The 17,500-nt window shown below is 46.2% G+C and overlaps 1 protein-coding gene across 1 annotated transcript; it reads left to right on the top strand.

Annotated features, from left to right (window-relative positions):
• Positions 1–5,051: 5,051 nt before the first annotated feature.
• On the top strand, positions 5,052–17,433 carry ercc6l2 (excision repair cross-complementation group 6-like 2). Its single transcript, XM_083673999.1, has 19 exons — positions 5,052–5,218; positions 5,321–5,772; positions 5,949–6,065; positions 6,356–6,549; positions 7,085–7,246; positions 7,515–7,722; positions 8,031–8,171; positions 8,511–8,627; positions 8,955–9,074; positions 9,242–9,313; positions 9,993–10,138; positions 10,421–10,516; positions 10,781–10,880; positions 11,020–11,166; positions 11,317–11,409; positions 12,484–13,630; positions 13,734–13,888; positions 14,072–14,226; positions 15,457–17,433. Exons 1-19 carry the CDS (start codon positions 5,188–5,190, stop codon positions 16,685–16,687), a joined length of 4,884 nt encoding a protein of 1,627 aa, XP_083530125.1. The 5' UTR covers positions 5,052–5,187; the 3' UTR covers positions 16,688–17,433.
• Positions 17,434–17,500: the final 67 nt, after the last annotated feature.

Below are 17,500 nucleotides of genomic sequence, written 5' to 3' on the forward strand. Positions count from 1 at the left end.
CACACACACACTCACACACTCACACACACACACACACACACACACACACACACACACACATTGTCGGTTGCATTCTCTGGTTGATGTGCTTATTGTGGCTCAGAGGCCCTCTATGGGGAGCAGTGTAATGAGTGGCGGTTTGGTAGTAAATACGTTGTCACAGAGTTTTCCATCTCACTGCAGGACAAAAGGGATGGGCAGTCCAATTCGGGTCATCGGCAGCTCCGACGTTGTAACTCAAGTCATTGAGCAGAATCGTTTGTGTCATCGTGGCTGTCCCTGGCGCCGAGTCTGTCAAAAGGGTTCTCCAACACAGCTGACGCTGTATAGTAACAGTACCACCACGATGATGATGAGGATGATGAGGGTAATAGCGATGATGATGATGATGATGATGATGAAGAACCATAGCTTCCCCGTCTCCATGTTTTTCTGTCTCTAGAACACAGTGTCTGGGTGCTCCGTGACGTTTGGAGACTGTTTTTGCCACAATGCTCAGGGAAGAGAGATCCTTTCAAGTGTGCGCCTGTGGTTGTGTAATTGACTGCCTCTGAAAGAGAGAGAGAGAGAGAGAGAGAGAGAGAGGGGGAGCGCGAGGGAGAGGGAGAGAGGAAGGAGGGGATGGGGGGTGAAAAACTGGATGAAGTTCAAAGCTGCTTGGAAGAGATTCAAGTATTGTACAACTTAATTAAAAAGCATGGCAGCACCCTTTTTTGTCTCCGGCTTTGTTGAATAGAAACTATTTACAGTAGCTATCCTATCTCCGAGTAGTTTATGCTGAATAACATACATTCAAGATAAGATGAGAGTTGCCAGTGAATGACTATCAAGCTGCTAATTAAGGTGAATTAGAGTGTGGTTGACAGGAACCTTGGGCTTGTGGTTTATAGGGAATATAGGGAATGTCTGTGGGTATGAATTACTTTTCAGACCCAGCCATGTTGTAGCATGTGTTTCACCTGGTCTGTACTTGACCTATTTTTCAGATGTGAAAAGCTGTGCACATTCAATCAATCTTTAATAAAAACCCATTTCTGTGATAGTTAGATAAATAGAATCAGTACACAAAGTTGCTTCACACATGTTGTTTCACACAAAGGTACACCAGCCAACCATCAGATCACTTTGTGAACGATACCAAGCAGATCCGTAGAAAGGTTTTCTTCCATGACTATGGTTCATTGGTTGAACACAAGGTTACTTTAGTTAAAGTGAGAGCAAGCGGGAGCAGCCAACGTATCAGGACTGCAATGATTCAACGAACGCTCTTGATTAAAATGCATATGTGACTTGTTTATATTACACATGATTGCAGGGTGGAAAGATGGGAGAGCAGTGGGAGGAGGGATGGATACACACACACACACACACACACATGAACACGCACACGCACACTCATGCGCATGCAGATGCACACACACACACACACACACACACACACACACACACACACACACACACACACACACACACACACACACACACACAGTGTGTCCATGACATCATCTGAATCCAACAGTGTGTATAAAGACAATCAACAACGAGACACATTCTCACACCATGAATGTCAAAAAAAAAAAAAAAAAAAGAACCTAATGAAGGAGGCATAGGGAAAAAAAAAAAAAGAACTATCATCCTAATTTTCCATTTCTGCAATCAATGCTTATGAAGCTGAAACTGTCATTTTTGGCATGGCTGTAATTGGTTTTGGCCCAGGTTCCCCTCTGTGACTCATGGGAGAGAGGCCCTGGAACACAGATGGAGCGTTTCCTAAGCTCCTGAGGAGAGGACAAGTCCCCCATTCAGGTCTTCCTCTCCATCGTCTGATTATGACCAACAACAGACGTCCAGCAAACATCTGCTACCAATGCCATGTTTTATTTTATTGAACCTTAATTGAGGTTTATCTCATGACATTAAATGTTACTTCATAAGAGGGCCCTCGTCCACGAAAAAGATCTGGAGGTCCTCTGTTGCTAGCATTAGCATTTCATGTTTTTGACTAGATTTGGTCTCTAAACACTTACTGGTGGATGTTGTAAATGGTCACATCATATTCATCATGTAACCACTGTCGCTGAAAAAGTCACATACAGTACCAGTCAAAAGTTTGGACACACCTTGCCAAGAGTGTGCAAAGCTGTCATCAAAGCAAAAGGTGGCTACTTTGAAGAATCTAAAATATAAACCATATTTGTTTAACTCTTTTTTGTTTACTACATAATTCCATATGTGTTCCTTCATCGTTTTGATGCCTTCAATATTAATCTACAATGTAGAAAATAATAAAAAAATAAAATAAAGAAAAACCATTGAATGAGAAGGTGTGTCCAAACGTTTGACTGGTACTGTACATTTACATTTATGGCATTTAGCAGACGCCTTTATCCAAAGCGACTTACAATAAATACATTTGTTTAAGTCAGTGAATCATCCATCCATCAGTCATCGTAAGATAAAGTAATCAATGCTCGGACCAGGGGCCATAGGCAGTCACAATGCTAGAAGAAGGATTTCTTTTTATTTATTTATTTTATTAACAGGAGAGGAACTTGTTCTGGGGGGTAGTGGGGGTAGGGGGACGTCTTTAGGAGGGACCGTTAACATGTAACTGTACTGTATGTGGGGACAGAGTAGCTGCACACCTACGAGGCTTGACTAGTTGAACGTGTTAAAGGCTGCCTTCATGTTGACCAAACCTTTCAATATGAGTCTAATAATTGTTTATTCAACAGAAACTCTCGGTCTCCATGGCTGCAATGGTATGCTCCAACAGATCTGGACGGTCAGACAACTTCAAGAAAATGAAGTCATGAGAGAAGTAGCTGCTTCATAAACACACACGAGAGACCGGAGAGTGGGTGGATGAGAGAGAAAATACAGTAATAACAATAGTTTGGGTCAAGGGGGGACGAGGAAATGTCTCTCCTTGGGGTCCGATCTGATAACCCAGTCGGGTGAAGGCTGCAATGCAAGCTTTTTGTTGCTATGCAGAGAAGCCTTGTAAACACTGTGAAACACTGTCTAGGGATCCTCTATCCCCGACTTGACTTTCTCTAAACGCTGGACGAAGCGCTCCAGATGAGGCCAGGCCCGTCCGCTCCTCGCCATGGTACACTGCCATACAAAAATGGAACTTTTTGTTCCTGTTTTCTCAACACTGAAAATTTATAGGGCAGCTGCCGCAGATGTTCCCATAAAGAAAGCCCAAACACTGATGTCAAACGGTTTACATACTGCGCTAGATCTCACACACACTTGTTCTCTCGCTGAACCGCGAGGTCGTTCCCGGCCTCTTTTACAATAATACATGACGGCTGGCCCCAGATAGAGCTGGAGTAAATAGATCTGTCGCTGAGAAAGATCTCGACGACAGCCTGTTTGACAGACGGTCGTGACGGTGTTATTGAGAGGCTGTTACAAGTAAATCGTTGTGGCTGTTCAAGGCTAACTGTTTAAGTGACTTCATTTATATTATATTCCTACTTGTCTATGTTTTAGTTGTTGTATAAAGAGGTAACATGCAGCTGTACTGTAGAACATGCACACATTTAATTGATTAATTGATGATTGGGAGAATCATGGTTCAATCTTGAAATCCCACTGCATTGTTTATCTTTCTACAAAGTTAACTATTTTTTTGTGAATAGGGTGGGGAAAGTGTGATTTTACAATCGGCCAAAAATGTTTTTCATTGAAAGCGAAAAGTTAGTTATTCTAACAGCTGACCCTTTAGTATACTTTACATACATGTACAGTGGTGAAGTGGGCATTACAGCAGCTATCAGTGATTTCTATCTCACCAACAAAATGTAAACAATGGGGAAATGCATTTTAACGTGCAATAGATTTCTATGACATACGTATGTGCTCAATGAATTATATTCCATAAGAGTAGCATTTTTTTTTTTTTAAAGAAAACATGATTTCAAGCTATACATCATTTGTTTACAAAATCCTAATTTGTCAACAAACACATTACGATACAGACATAAGTTTGTATTGGTTTTGGTTATGATGAGGTACAGCACTTCTACTCGTCATAATAATCATAATGAATGAATGAATCAATCAATCAGTCAACATATATATATATATATATATATATATATATATATAGTGTGTATTTTTTTTTTTAATAGTAATACTGGGTAGTGCCTCCCTTTGCTCTCAAAACAGTCTCAATTCTTCGTGGCATTGATTCCACAAGATGTTGGAAACATTCCTTTGAGATTGTGGTCCATGATGACATGATTGCATCACGCAATTCCTGCAGATTTTCCAGGTGCACTTTCAAGCTGTGAATCTCCCGTTCTACCACATCCCAAAGGTGTTCTATTGGATTCAGATCCGGTGAAGAACACTGAACTCATTCAAGTCATGTTCATGAAACCAGTTAGAGACGACTTGCTTTGTGACATGGTGCATTATCATACTGGAAGTAGCCATTAAAAGGTGGGTAAATTGTGGCCATGAAGGGATGCACATGGTCAGTAACAATACTCAAATAGGCTGTGGTATTCAAGCAATGATTGATTGGTATTAACGGGCCCAAAGTGTGCCAAGAAAACATTCCTAATAAAGTGCTCGGTGAGTGTGTGTGTAATATATATAATAAATTATCACTGATAGCTGCTTCAAGAAGGCCTACCTAGGAATGTCAAGGGAAATTTTCCTAAGATTCTCAACTTCTCACAGGAATCAACCAATGCAATCAATGGACTTTTTAGGTAATTTGCATAGCAGGCAGCGCTTTCTACACAATTCTGAATCAATAATGAAAATCTATGTAATTCAATAATATCACAATAATCAAAAGTTATATATTATTTACTAAACAAATCTCGCAACCCTGTGACTTTCTCTCTCTCATAATGTATTTTTAAAATATTTGTATTAGTGGAAAGTGCGGTGACATTTCCGAAGGATAGATAAACACGACACCCAAACTCCGCTGCTGTGTAACAAGCCTGGGCTAGCCTCCAGTGGAGGTACGTGTCTCCAAGACCCATTGCATTTAAACATAGCGAGGCATTGCTGCCGAGTTGAGTTATGATCCATGTTCTCACTAAGTTAGTGAGCGTTTGTTAGTGTGTCAAACAAGCTCACGGTTGTTGAGCTAACTTAGCTTAGCTCGCTAGCCCTAAAGAGAACCGGCGAAGTGACAGCTCGCTACAATGCATCCTGATGGCCTCAACTTCTACAGCTGACATAAAAGGTTTGCTATCTATCTATCTATCTATCTGTCCATTTGTCTGTCTGCCCATGCATAAGTCACAGTAAACATTGTCAACCTCAATCTCGTTCTCTCTGTATGCAGTGTGGCAGGAGGGGGACGTATGCCTCGCTCCCTGTCCCAGAGATGGCATTCTACGAGAAGCCACAATGCAGAGACTTACCTCCACATTTCGTAAGGGTGACACCGCACTGGTGAGATTCACCGATCGTCATGATGAAGACGGTGAGGAGGAGGAGGAGGAGGAGGAGGAGGAGGAGGCGGCTATCCCGATCTCTAAACTGCAGAGGTGTGACGCTAACCCGTCCACCGGTGGAGGTTTTGCCGAGGAGAAGCCTCTCTTCCTCCGTAGTCTTCAACCGTCTAGTGCTTCAGAACCGCTGGTGCTGTCGCGGAGCGGGGAGAGAGTACCCTACACCATCAACAGGTACCTGAGGGACTACCAGAGAGAAGGGATCCAGTTCATCTATGACAACTATGCCCAGTCTAGAGGCTGTATCCTGGGGGATGACATGGGCCTGGGGAAGACCATCCAGGTAAAATAAGGCGAAACTTGATAAACCAGACACCTGAACCTACACTTGTATTAGCCCTACAGTGTGTGTGTGTGTGTGTGTGTGTGTGTGTGTGTGTGTGTGTGTGTGTGTGTGTGTGTGTGTGTGTGTGTGTGTGTGTGTGTGTGTGTGTGCGTGTGTGTGTGTTCCATCAACAGGTAATTGGTTTCCTGGCTGCTGTGCTGCACAAAACCGGGACATGGGAAGACAGAGAGAATAACAGGCCAGATTTTCTGTTGTCACAGATCCCCTCAAAGCACAACAAACCCAACAAGGTAGATATTTAGCAATGGAGTGACTCTGGCTATTGTTCTCAAACAAGGAAATCATGAAATTTCACTGGGAGTTCAAATTTAACCAAAGCACAAATATAAAGAAAAACAATGCAATGTAGGCCTTTCATGCAAACTATCCAAAGCGACTTACATTGCAATGAGTGCATACATTTTTCAGTATATATGGTCCCAGCGGGAATCAAACCCACAACCTTAGCATTGTTAACGCCAAGCTCTACCAACTGAGCCACAGAGTTGGACCACATGTTCTCTGTAATTGTCCTGCCCAGGTGTTCCTGATCGTGGCCCCTCTGTCGTTGCTCTACGGCTGGAAGGAGGAGCTGGAGGTGTGGGGTCACTTCCGGATTGTGGTGGTCCACGGGCTGAGGAAGGAGGAGGAGCTGGCCCGGGTCATGAGGGGTCGCTCTGAGATCGCACTCACCACATACGAGACCCTCCGCCTCGGTCTGGACCTGTTCAACAGGTAGGCCAACCATTTACCTTTACCTTTACATTTACCTTTACATTTACATTACCTTTATCCAAAGCGACTTACAACTAATACGTTTGTTTAAGTAAGTGAATCATCTATCCATCAGTCATCATAAGATAAAGTAATCAATGCTCGGACCAGGGGCCATTGGCAGTCACAATGCTAGAAGAAGGATTCTTTTTTTTTTTTTAATTAACAGGAGGGAAACTTTTTTGGGGGGGTAGTTGGGGTGAAGAAGTCTTTAGGAAGGACCGTTAAGATGTACCACACTGATACCATGCAGTGACACTATGACTGTGTGTAAGCCAGCTAACTTGAATAAACATTCAGGTGTGAACTGCTAATTTGGTGGTCTATGAAGAAAGCTGACGTAGAATATGGGTTATTGAGAGTATTCGAGCAGTTATGTCTTCAAGTTCTTTCTATGATGAATGCTTCATCAGTTACCCACTGCCGTGGTGAAACTACATCAGGAGATCTGCCATGCTTGTTCACTGTCCCATCTGTCCTATCACCTTCCCTGCAGCATTGACTGGTCTGTTGTGATAGTGGACGAAGCCCATAAGATAAAGAACCCCAACTCCCAGATCACCCAGGCCATGAAGGCTTTGAAGTGCAAGGTCAGGGTGGGGCTCACTGGCACCATCCTACAGAACAATCTGGACGAACTCTGGTGTGTGATGGACTGGTGGGTACACTTCACGCACAGACACACACTTTCATGTTTTCATGACTTCTGAGGACTTTAGATCGGCGCATCACTGTGACATCACAACAGAGGCCTAGTTGATCTCACCAGGACCATACATGTACAATACAGAATTTGGCAAAATGTCAGCCAATGCAGTCAAACGTTCCATGATAACAACATTCTTATTCACGTGTTCCTTATTTTGACACATATAGTTAGAAAAAAAAACATGTATTATTTCTTATTCTTTTGTTTTGTTCTTCAGGGCCATCCCTGGTTGCTTTGGCAGCCTGAGTCACTTTAAGAACAAGTTTGCAGACGACATCGAGCGCGGGCAGAAGCACACCGTAACCAAACGTGCCCTAGCGTTGGGTAGGAGGGCGGTCCAGGCCCTGGCCAACAAGCTGTCCCATTGGTTCCTCAGGAGGACCAAGGCTCTGATCAGTGACCAGCTGCCCAAGAAGGACGACAGGGTGGGTGGAGACTGACACACAGGGTCGTACCAAGTAGACACGAAATGGGGGGGGGGGGTTGTTTTGAAATGGCAAATCAAAATTACCTGGTCGACCAACTTAATAGATTTATAATAATAGAAGTAATAGATTTATGAGACCAGACCTGCTGTGCTGAAACCAAGGATTCTCAGAAAAAAAATCATGTTTGTGAGATAATGGATGATTAACATTTGCCGTTATCTATATGTTCTATGTGGTGTTTGATATATATGCAATCACATTAGTTCTCGTTCAGTAAAGGCATGTATCTCTGTGTCCCTCCCCAGGTGGTGTACTGCTCTCTGACAGACTTCCAGCAGACGGTGTATCAGGCAGTTCTGGACTCGGAGGACGTGACCTTGCTGCTGCGCTCCTCAGAGAAGTGTGACTGTAGCAGCGGGCGCACCCGCAGGCTGTGCTGCTACAAGGTGGTGTTTAAGCCATGCACTCGTATGCTATATTACATGCCCACATTTCTTTTCTTTTTTTCTTTTTTTTTTTTTTAAATATGTTTTTAGGGCATTTCTGCCTTATTGGGATAGAGACATTAGAGATTGACTGACAGGAAGGATGGGAGAGAGAGGAGGGATGACATGCAAGATAGGTCGAGGGTTGGAATCAAACCAGGAACCTTGCGATTACGTGGTAAACACATTAGTGTGCTACGCCACTAAGCGCCTCCCCCATGCCTGTCTCTCTCTCTCTCTCTCTCTCTCTGTTCTAATCATAAAAGCTGAGGCTTAGTTTGGGTCTGTTGCGTTTTGCAGGTGAACTCTGAGGGCGTGAGGATCAGAGACCTGTACTTCAGTTACTTGACCATACTGAGGAAGGTATCCAACCACGTAGCCTTACTGAGGTCCGGAGAAGGCGCGAGCAAAAAACAGGTGAACACTCTCCTCAAAATAATGACTTGATATCAATACTCGCCTGTTTATTCATTGAGGCATGTTCATAAGTCATTTTGAACACTATTCCTGACAGTAAGTTCCTCAAATCCACTAAACACCTTGTTCTCTCCTGTTAATAAATAATTAATAAATAAATAAAAATGCCTTCTGGCATTGTGACTGCCAATGGCCCCTGGTGTGAGCATTGATTACTTTGTCTTATGATGACTGTTGGATAGATTATTCACTTACTTAAACAAGTTTTGGATAAAGGCGTCTGCTAAATGCCACAAATGTAAACGTAAATGTACCTAATTCTCGCAGGAGAAGTATATTGGTGCGGTCTGTGAGAGGGTCTTCCAGAAGTTTCCTGACTTTGTGGACAGGTGCAAGCATGCAGCGTTCGAGGCCATGTCAGACCCTATGTACAGCGGCAAGATGAAGGTATGTCACAGCAGAGGGAAAATCAGTGTCGCCCGGATGGCGCAATGATATGTTAATGGACATTACATGCTAATATGTGGTCGTCAGTATGTTCGAGACCAACGTTGTTAGTGTCGTCCTGATATGTGACTGATTCCTCCCCCTCCTGTCTTCATCCCCCGTTTCAGGTTTTGCAGAGATTGTTGAAACATTATGTCCAGAGGAAAGACAAAGTGCTGCTCTTCTCTCTCTCCACTAAGGTAACAGTTTAAGTGTGTGTGTGTGTGTGTGTGTGAGTGAGAGAGTGAGTTGTAGGGGTTAGTCATGTCCTGTAGGAAAAAGGCTGTGGTAGTAGTGATGTAATGTAATAGGGGTATTAGAGGGTGTCAGAGTTGGAAGGCTCTCGTCTCCGAGATTTACCTCGTTCAGCTCCCGGTCATAGCAGGGACTTTTACACACACACAGTCCAAATACTGCCGCTGCTGGAACTGATGAGTTGTTTACAGACAAAAATGGTGGCGGGAGAGATGTTTTTCCCTCGACATATTAGAGAAGGATTTGGATTTTTATAGGGTAACGAATCGAGCTTTTACAGCTAATTGGCTTCAATAATGGTTGTTGTCACTTGAGACAGTATCATAACACAGCCTGGCTACCTGCTCTGTGATGTCACCTCTCTAGGTTTTACTTCACTATGTTTTGCACAAGTCACACGGTCCTTGATGTGTAAGGCCAGACATATTCAAGGGGTTAAGTCACGCAGTCTTTGTCAGAGAAGAAACAAAGACTCCCAACGACTCCCCCCAACTCCCATTTTAAGAATCCGTCGCTTTTGTTAAACAGGACATTGACATTTGTTCCTCTAGGACCCATAACATAGAGTGTGTTCAGGTAGGTAGGTAGGTAGGCAGGTAAACAGGTGTGTTTTTAACCCCTCAGCTGCTGGACCAGTTGGAGAGCTACTGCATGGCAGAGGGGATGGAGTACAGCAGGCTGGACGGCACCACCAAGGCCAGAGAGAGGACCAAGATCGTCAAGGACTTCAACAGCTGCAAGGACATCAACCTCTGCCTGGTTTCCACCATGTAGGTTTCACCCACAGGACCAACAGCGTAGATATAGATGGGGGGGGGGGGATTAGGTGTTCTGATTCCTTACATGGGTCTATGTACCGTATGCCGTGTGTTTCTTTGATGTTCTACTTTTGATGTTATGGTTTCCAGGAGGCTGCTTGACCATTGCCAACCACATTCCTCCCTCCATTGTCCATTCAAAGGGGCCTGATTTCCGTATCACTTGTCTTTGGTTAAAAATGATTCAATGTACTTATGATGCTGATAACTGAACATTACTGTCTCTGTCTACAGGGCGGGGGGTCTGGGGCTGAACTTTGTGGGGGCCAATGTCGTCGTAATGTTTGATCCCACCTGGAACCCTGCCAATGATCTGCAGGCTATTGACCGGTATGGTGCTCTCAATACCTAAGAGTCTGTTTCTGCTGTGCTGAGTGAATACCAACCCTTTTTGGTTCCGTACAATTGTGTTTTTAATTGATAGTGGCCCTATTCTACCTTGTGTAGACAGCAATGTTTATATTACATTTATTTGCTGCCAATACTGATCTCTGTCTCTCTGTCTCTCTCTGTCTGTCTCCGTCTCTCTGTCTCTGTCTCTCTCTCTCTCTCTCTCTGTCTCTCTCTCTCTCATGGTATTGGACGTCTATTCAGGGTGTACCGTATTGGCCAGTGCAGGGATGTGACCGTGTTCAGACTCATCTCTCTAGGGACAGTGGAGGAGGTCATATACCTGAGACAGGTCTACAAACAGGTACAGTACTGTAGCCACACTCTAGGACTTCCTCTGCCATCCACAGTTTCTGGACACTCACTTGATATGTTGGCATGTTTTTAATAGTGGCCCAAACTGAGTGACTGGAGCCCATGCCCCCCTTTTTCTCTCCCTGCAGCAGTTGCAGTGTTCCGTGATGGGCAGGGAGAGTTCCCGGCGGTACTTTGAGGCGGTGCAGGGCGCCCAGAAGGGGGAGCTGTTCGGGGTCAAGAACCTGTTCAGACTGCAGACCCAGGGAACCTGCCTCACCCGACAGATACTGGAGGTCAGATTGACCACCTCGGATGGATCTTCTTAGACTTCTACAGATTTTAGCTTAGCTTATGGATTGATTGTGTGTGTGTGTGTGTGTGTGTGTGTGTGTGTGTGTGTGTGTCTCTACGTACTGTGTGTTCATAATGTGTGTTCTTGCCAGCGGGAGGGGCGAGTGGAGGTGGGCGTGATGACGGCAGCCACACACACAGGGGAGGAGAAGGAAGACGAGGAGAGGGAGAGGGAGAGAGAGAGCGTGAGTAACTCTGCCTTTCTCAGGGACCCGTAACGTGGGGCACTCATCTTTCCCACCCCTCACTCCCTCTCCTTTCCCAGGCAGCCCACTCATCCCTCCTTTCCCACGTGAAAGAGGGGATACCTCACACATGGGTCTTCCTGTCCCCCCCTTCACCGCCCCCTCTCTCTTTATACCATATCCCCCCCCGGCCTCTTTCTCTCTCTCTCTCTCTCTCTCTCTCTCTCTCTGTGTCTTGCTTTCTTTCTTTCTTTCTCTCTCTCTCTCTCTGTATGTGTCTCTCTCTCTCTCTCTCTCTCTCTTTCTTTCTTTCTTTCTTTCTGTCTTTCTTTCTTTCTCTCTCTCTCTCTCTTTCTTTCTTTCTTTCTGTCTTTCTTTCTTTCTCTCTCTCTCTCTCTCTCTCTCTCTGTGTGATACTGTGTCCAACAGATGAGTATAATTACTGAATAATGTGAGGACCAGACCACACTGAAGGGTATTTGCTCTAGGATATTTATTTACACAGAGATGCCCCTTATCTACTGTGACAGTTCCCAGCTAAGGCTCTACACACACACACACACACACACACACACACACACACACACACACACACACACACACACACACACACACACACACACACACACACACTGTCCTCTTTTATAGGCCTGCGTGTATGAACTAAGGCCATTCGGACTTTAACAACCATACAGTATACACCAGGGTGCAATAACACACAAACACACACACACACACACACACACACACACACACTACGGATAAGTCATCTGGCCGGCTAATATTATACATTGAGTATCACTGTAGGTGGTCTCACTCATAAACTCTCGTAAATGCAATAGACACACATTACAGTTTATCGTATTGTTTTCCTTTCATTACGTAATGATAGAGGGCACGCCATGTTTAAGGAGCAGATTTCTTTTATTATTGTAAGCATTTATGCTTATAAGAAGCTGCATGGATAGATGCTTTTTGAATGACGAACCCTGTGTTACTCTTTGCTTTCTATAGCTGTTTACCTTGTGCTGTAGCTCGATTCCTTTTTTCTACGCTGTTTTCTACGTATTTCAGGACCCTTGCAATGATCCAGGCAGAGCCCCCTCTGAGACAAGCGTTGGGGGGGCAAGCCGAGGCGTATCGGGGACCCGCGGAGGAGTGCTGGACTTCACCAGTGGCAGTGAGGATGAGGAGGAGCGGGGGGCCAGGAGGAGGGCCCCAGACCCTCGGGCGGTGGAGGAGATGGGGGGTGGTAAGACCTCTACCACCCCTGGGAGACTGAGTCTCCTCCAGCACGGCTTCTCCAGGCTGCTGCAGGGAGCAGGGGGGAGGGCAGGGGCCGCGGTGGGGGACAGCGAAGGTGACGGTGAAGGGGGTGGTGGTGACTCTGAAGAGGACAAGGATGATGCTGGGGCCTCAGGGAGGAAGGAGGGCACCTCTGCTATGGGCTCAGGATCTAAGAACCTCAAGGAGCCTAAGGGCTCAGGCACTGTAGGCGGTGAGGGTGTGAAGACCCCTAGAATCGTCCCTAAGTGTACCTCCGGGGTCTCAGAGAGAGATAAGGAAGAAAGGAACAGAGATGGAGGAAGGAGGGAGCGAGATCGTAGTCCTGTCTCTCTGTCCGAAGAGAGTGATGACCAAGGGAGAGAGAAACCTGGCCTGAAAAAAGGGAGGAAGAGGAGGGTGGAGGAGGACAACCATGAAGATTCTGGGTCATCCTCAGATAGAGGCAGACCGGCCAAGGCAAAAACTACGGTTCCCACAATGCACCGGGTGGAATTTGACTCTGACGAGTCAGACGACCTACACATTGAAATACTGCAGAGGAGTGATCGTCCAACAGCACCATGTCCACAAAGGCACCTGAGGAAGAGAGGGCGGGGGGGGCGCAGCAACGGGGGCCAGAGACCAGGACCGTCCAGTAGAGTCCAGGATCAAGCCCTCACCAGGAGACCTAAACAGACAGAGGTTATACAGACCTTCACCTCTTCAGATGAAGACCTGAGTCCTGTGAAAAGAGTTAGGTCTGGGGGACATCTCACAACACTAAGACAGACAGACCGACATCTCACAACCCCACAGGCAGACAGACATGGAGCAGCCACGAAGACAGACAGACCTGGCCCAGCCCAGCAGACCTTTACAGGTCTGAAGAACAGAAGAGTTACCCTGGCAACCCCCGCAGCAAAAGTGTCCAATGCAACCATAGATAATATCCTCGGTAAGGCTCAATGCAGATTTTTTTTAAACAAATAAACTATGTGAAAAATAACCCTAACCCTCCTGGAAACTATAACATCAAAGTGTGTGTGTGTGTGTTTCAGGTGGTGTACAGGAGGTGATGTACACCCACTCTAACCAGCGGGTGGTGGGCGGGAGCAAGGCAGAGGAGCGAATCAGCCGCGCCGCGCTCAAAGACGTGTTTGAACGCAGGATGTACTCTCAGCTCCCAGCCAATGAACTCCTCGACACCCAGGAGGTACAGCCCCACGCACCAATGAGCTGCTAGTCAAGTTCAAAATCACCCTCAGTCCCTCAAATCAACCCGCCCCCTAACTGTTAAATGCTTACATAATCTGTATTGACCCTGTAAGCACTTGTGTAGACTGTTTATGTATTGTTTGTCTATATTTATTGTGTTGTGTTAATCTATCTGTTAAAGACTGAGTCCCACACTGATGTCAGAATGGGGGGAGCAAGGCCTGGCACATGGGAGAAGCCTCGTGTGGACCACCCAGTCACACACAACACCAAGAGCATCCACCCCACTAGACGCACCACTTTCATCATCGGAGAGACACCCGGAGCCATACGCAGGTGAGGAGAGGAGAGGAGAGGAGAGGAGAGGAGAGGAGAGGAGAGGAGAGGAGAGGAGAGGAGAGGAGAGGAGAGGAAAGGAAAGGAAAGGAAAGGAAAGGAAAGGAAAGGAAAGTAGGTAGTGGAAGGGATGGGAATGAGTGTGTGAGATATTCCTGGTTCCTGGTAGAGAAGGGTAGTGTGCCAGATCAGATCTTACCACAGCTATGGTATGAAGCTCCCCCAACTGAGCTAAAGTGTGTGTCTGTGTGTCTGTGTGTCTGTGTGTCTGTGTGTCTGTGTCTGTGTCTGTGTCTGTGTCTGTGTCTGTGTCTGTGTCTGTGTCTGTGTCTGTGTGTGTGAGAGACAGAGAGAGAGAGAGCAGGGGTTAAGCTGGTGTGTGTGGTTTTGGGTTTGGGGAGTCTCAGGAGGGCTGTGGTCTTGGAGGGGAAAAGTCCTGAACACAACTGGGTAATCTTTGGCAAGATGCTGGGAAATGAGTGGGAGGGATGGCTCAGAGGTGGTCTCTCTCTCTCTCGTTCACACACACACACACACACACACACACACACACACAGGTATAACATCTCCCAGCACACACACCTTTCCCTTTAACACCCAACCCTGTCTCCACTCTATCTCCCCAGGCGAATACTTGAGCCTCTGGCCTCACAAGGGAGAAAGAAAAACACCCCCATTTATTTATACAACTTTATTCCCCTCAATTAACTCTGCCTGTTAAATGATTTAAACCCACGTGCACAGCAGATTTCTTTCTCACCACTAGGGCTTTATTTATTGTTTTTCCTATGAAAGCCACAAATGGTAACAACACCTCATAATAAGTTCTACCACCAGCGGCTTAGAAGAATTTCTGTCCCTGAGTCTGGTTAGAGACCATATTTTAATGACTGAAGCCCCTGGCTTAGTACAGACACCTCACATTGTACCACTAAATAGTTTGAAATGTAGCTAATGGTTTATCAAAGTGTAACCCTGCTGTTTATTTTTATTATTCTGTTATTATTATTAGGTCTGAGGACCTATTTTTACTTTGCAAGTGTTAATCTAGCATATTCTCATGTTTTATATGTTCTAAATGATTTGTGATGTTTGTACGATCACTGTGATCTTCTCTGAGGTTTTTCTCTCTGGTCCTTAAAAAGCATCGTCAAAGGGATTCAAAGTAGACGTCATTGTTGTTTTATTTATTTATTTATCTCTAAACTCAGTTTTGTCTGTGTCCTTTAGGCAGCATCTGGAAGAGATGGCGGAGGAGTTTGGAGCGGGGTCAGTCAGGGAGTTTGCCCAGGAGGTTCTGAGGAGCACCTCGGCCCAGAGACTGGCCCAGCTCCGACAATTCTACGACACCATGGACCCTGAGCTCAAGGGTATTGTCCAGAAGAACTTCCCAGAACCTGTATCTCCCCAGCCCAAACCTGAGAGGACTGTTCTTCAGCCCGCCACTTCTTCCTCCTCCAATACAGCCAGACACAGATCAAGCTCTAAAAGAACCCACCGCAGAGCTGCTCAAGAACCTCAAGCAGAGGCTAGAACTCCACATAGGTCTGCTCTAAAACCCCAGAGGGATGTTCCATTTCCTGACTTGGAGGAGGAGGAGGAGGAGGAGGAACAGGGGGTCCAGAATGCCAGAGGAGGGAAGAAGAAACACTGGGGATCTAATTATGGAACTTCAAGGACTCATGGTTGTTCCAGCGCAGACCAGGCCAATAGAAGTCTTCTGGAGACAGGTGAGGCCGTAGCTCTGCTGGGTCAGAGAGAGAAAAATGCTCCATCTCCCTCTGTTATCAGCCATGGCCGTCCTTCCCAGGCTAAGCCCACACCTGCATCTCCTGCTCAGGGTGGGGGGAGAGGGCTGCTGTCCTCCCCCAGGAGGAGTGAGGCTGTGGGGAAGAGGCAGGGAGATCCGACCCCCCAGTGCTCCTCCGAGCCTCCACAGGGTGTCCTGTCGCCCCCCAGCCAGAGACACCTCCTCACAGAGCTGATAGGAGACACTTCCATCCTGGATAGCTTTTTCAAACCCAACAACAAGTGTTCCCCGAAAACAGCCCCCAAAAGGACCATACCAACTGCTGCCTCGTGGCACGCTGCAACACCCCCTCCGCGGACCGTACCAACAGCCACCGCTCTATGCGATACAACACCCCCCTTACAGCCTGCCACTACACCCCCCCCACAACCTATCATTAGTACGACCCACGCACACTCCTCCTCAGACATACCCACCACAGCCCCCGCACGACCCGCGGAAAAGTCAAAGGGCAACTGCAAAGACTTCTGGGACATCCTGAACGAGGGCAACGAGGAGAGCATCAACAGACTGACGGACCTGTCGGAGGTGGAGAGGGTGTGTGAGGTCACCAAGGTCACCGCCAGGGCCACCGCCAGGGCCCGGAGAGAGGAGGAGCGAGGGAGGGAGGGGCTGTGGAAGACCAATGACAAGTTCCTGTGGAGGAAGTGATTTGGAAAAGGGATGATTTTAGAATGTACCGTGTGTGTTTTAGTTATGTTGGATTTTATGATATTCTCGTCATTCAGAAATGAGGTTAATGGGAAACTTTTTTGCCTTTTTAAACAGATTTTTAGATTGGTTTTTACTCCAGTTTTTATGTTACATACTTACAGAAAGAGTCTTGGTTTTTGATCCCACCGTCTCCTCATTTTTAACTCCTAAATAGCTGTCATTACGAGGCCCTGCCCTGCCCTGCCCTGCCCACTCTCCACTCGTTGTCCTTCTCCTTCTCCTCCAGCCCTGCTCAGCTCCCGGGCCAGCCCAGCAGCATCAAGGAATGTGACACCAAGAGGCTGAACAAGCTTATTAAGAAAGCTGGTTCTGTCCTTGGTTTCACCCTGGACACTGTGGAGGAGGTGGCCAATAGGAGGATGAGGACCAAACTCCTGGCCATCATGGACAATCCCTCCCATCCCCTACATGACACTGTGGCAGAGCAGAGAAGCTGCTTTAGCAACAGATTATTACAACCACGTTGCACTAAGGAGCGCTATAGGAGATCTTTTCTGCCTGCCGCAATAAGACTGTACAACTCCTCCTCTGGAGTCGGGCTGGGGGATGGACTGTTATATAATGTTTAATTAATTTTTAGAATATTCTATTATTCTATTGTCACTTTATTTTGTTGTTGTTTATGATGTGAGCTGCTGTAATGCTTAATTTCCCCTCAGAGATCAATAAAGTGTCTGTCTGTCTGTCTGTCTGTCTGCCTGCAGGTCAGGAGTTCTCTCAGTAATGTGATTTGAGGTTGTGGTTAGGCTC

This window comes from Argentina silus (genome assembly GCF_951799395.1).
Source record: "Argentina silus genome assembly, chromosome: 7".
In the NCBI taxonomy this organism is placed as follows: domain Eukaryota; kingdom Metazoa; phylum Chordata; class Actinopteri; order Argentiniformes; family Argentinidae; genus Argentina; species Argentina silus.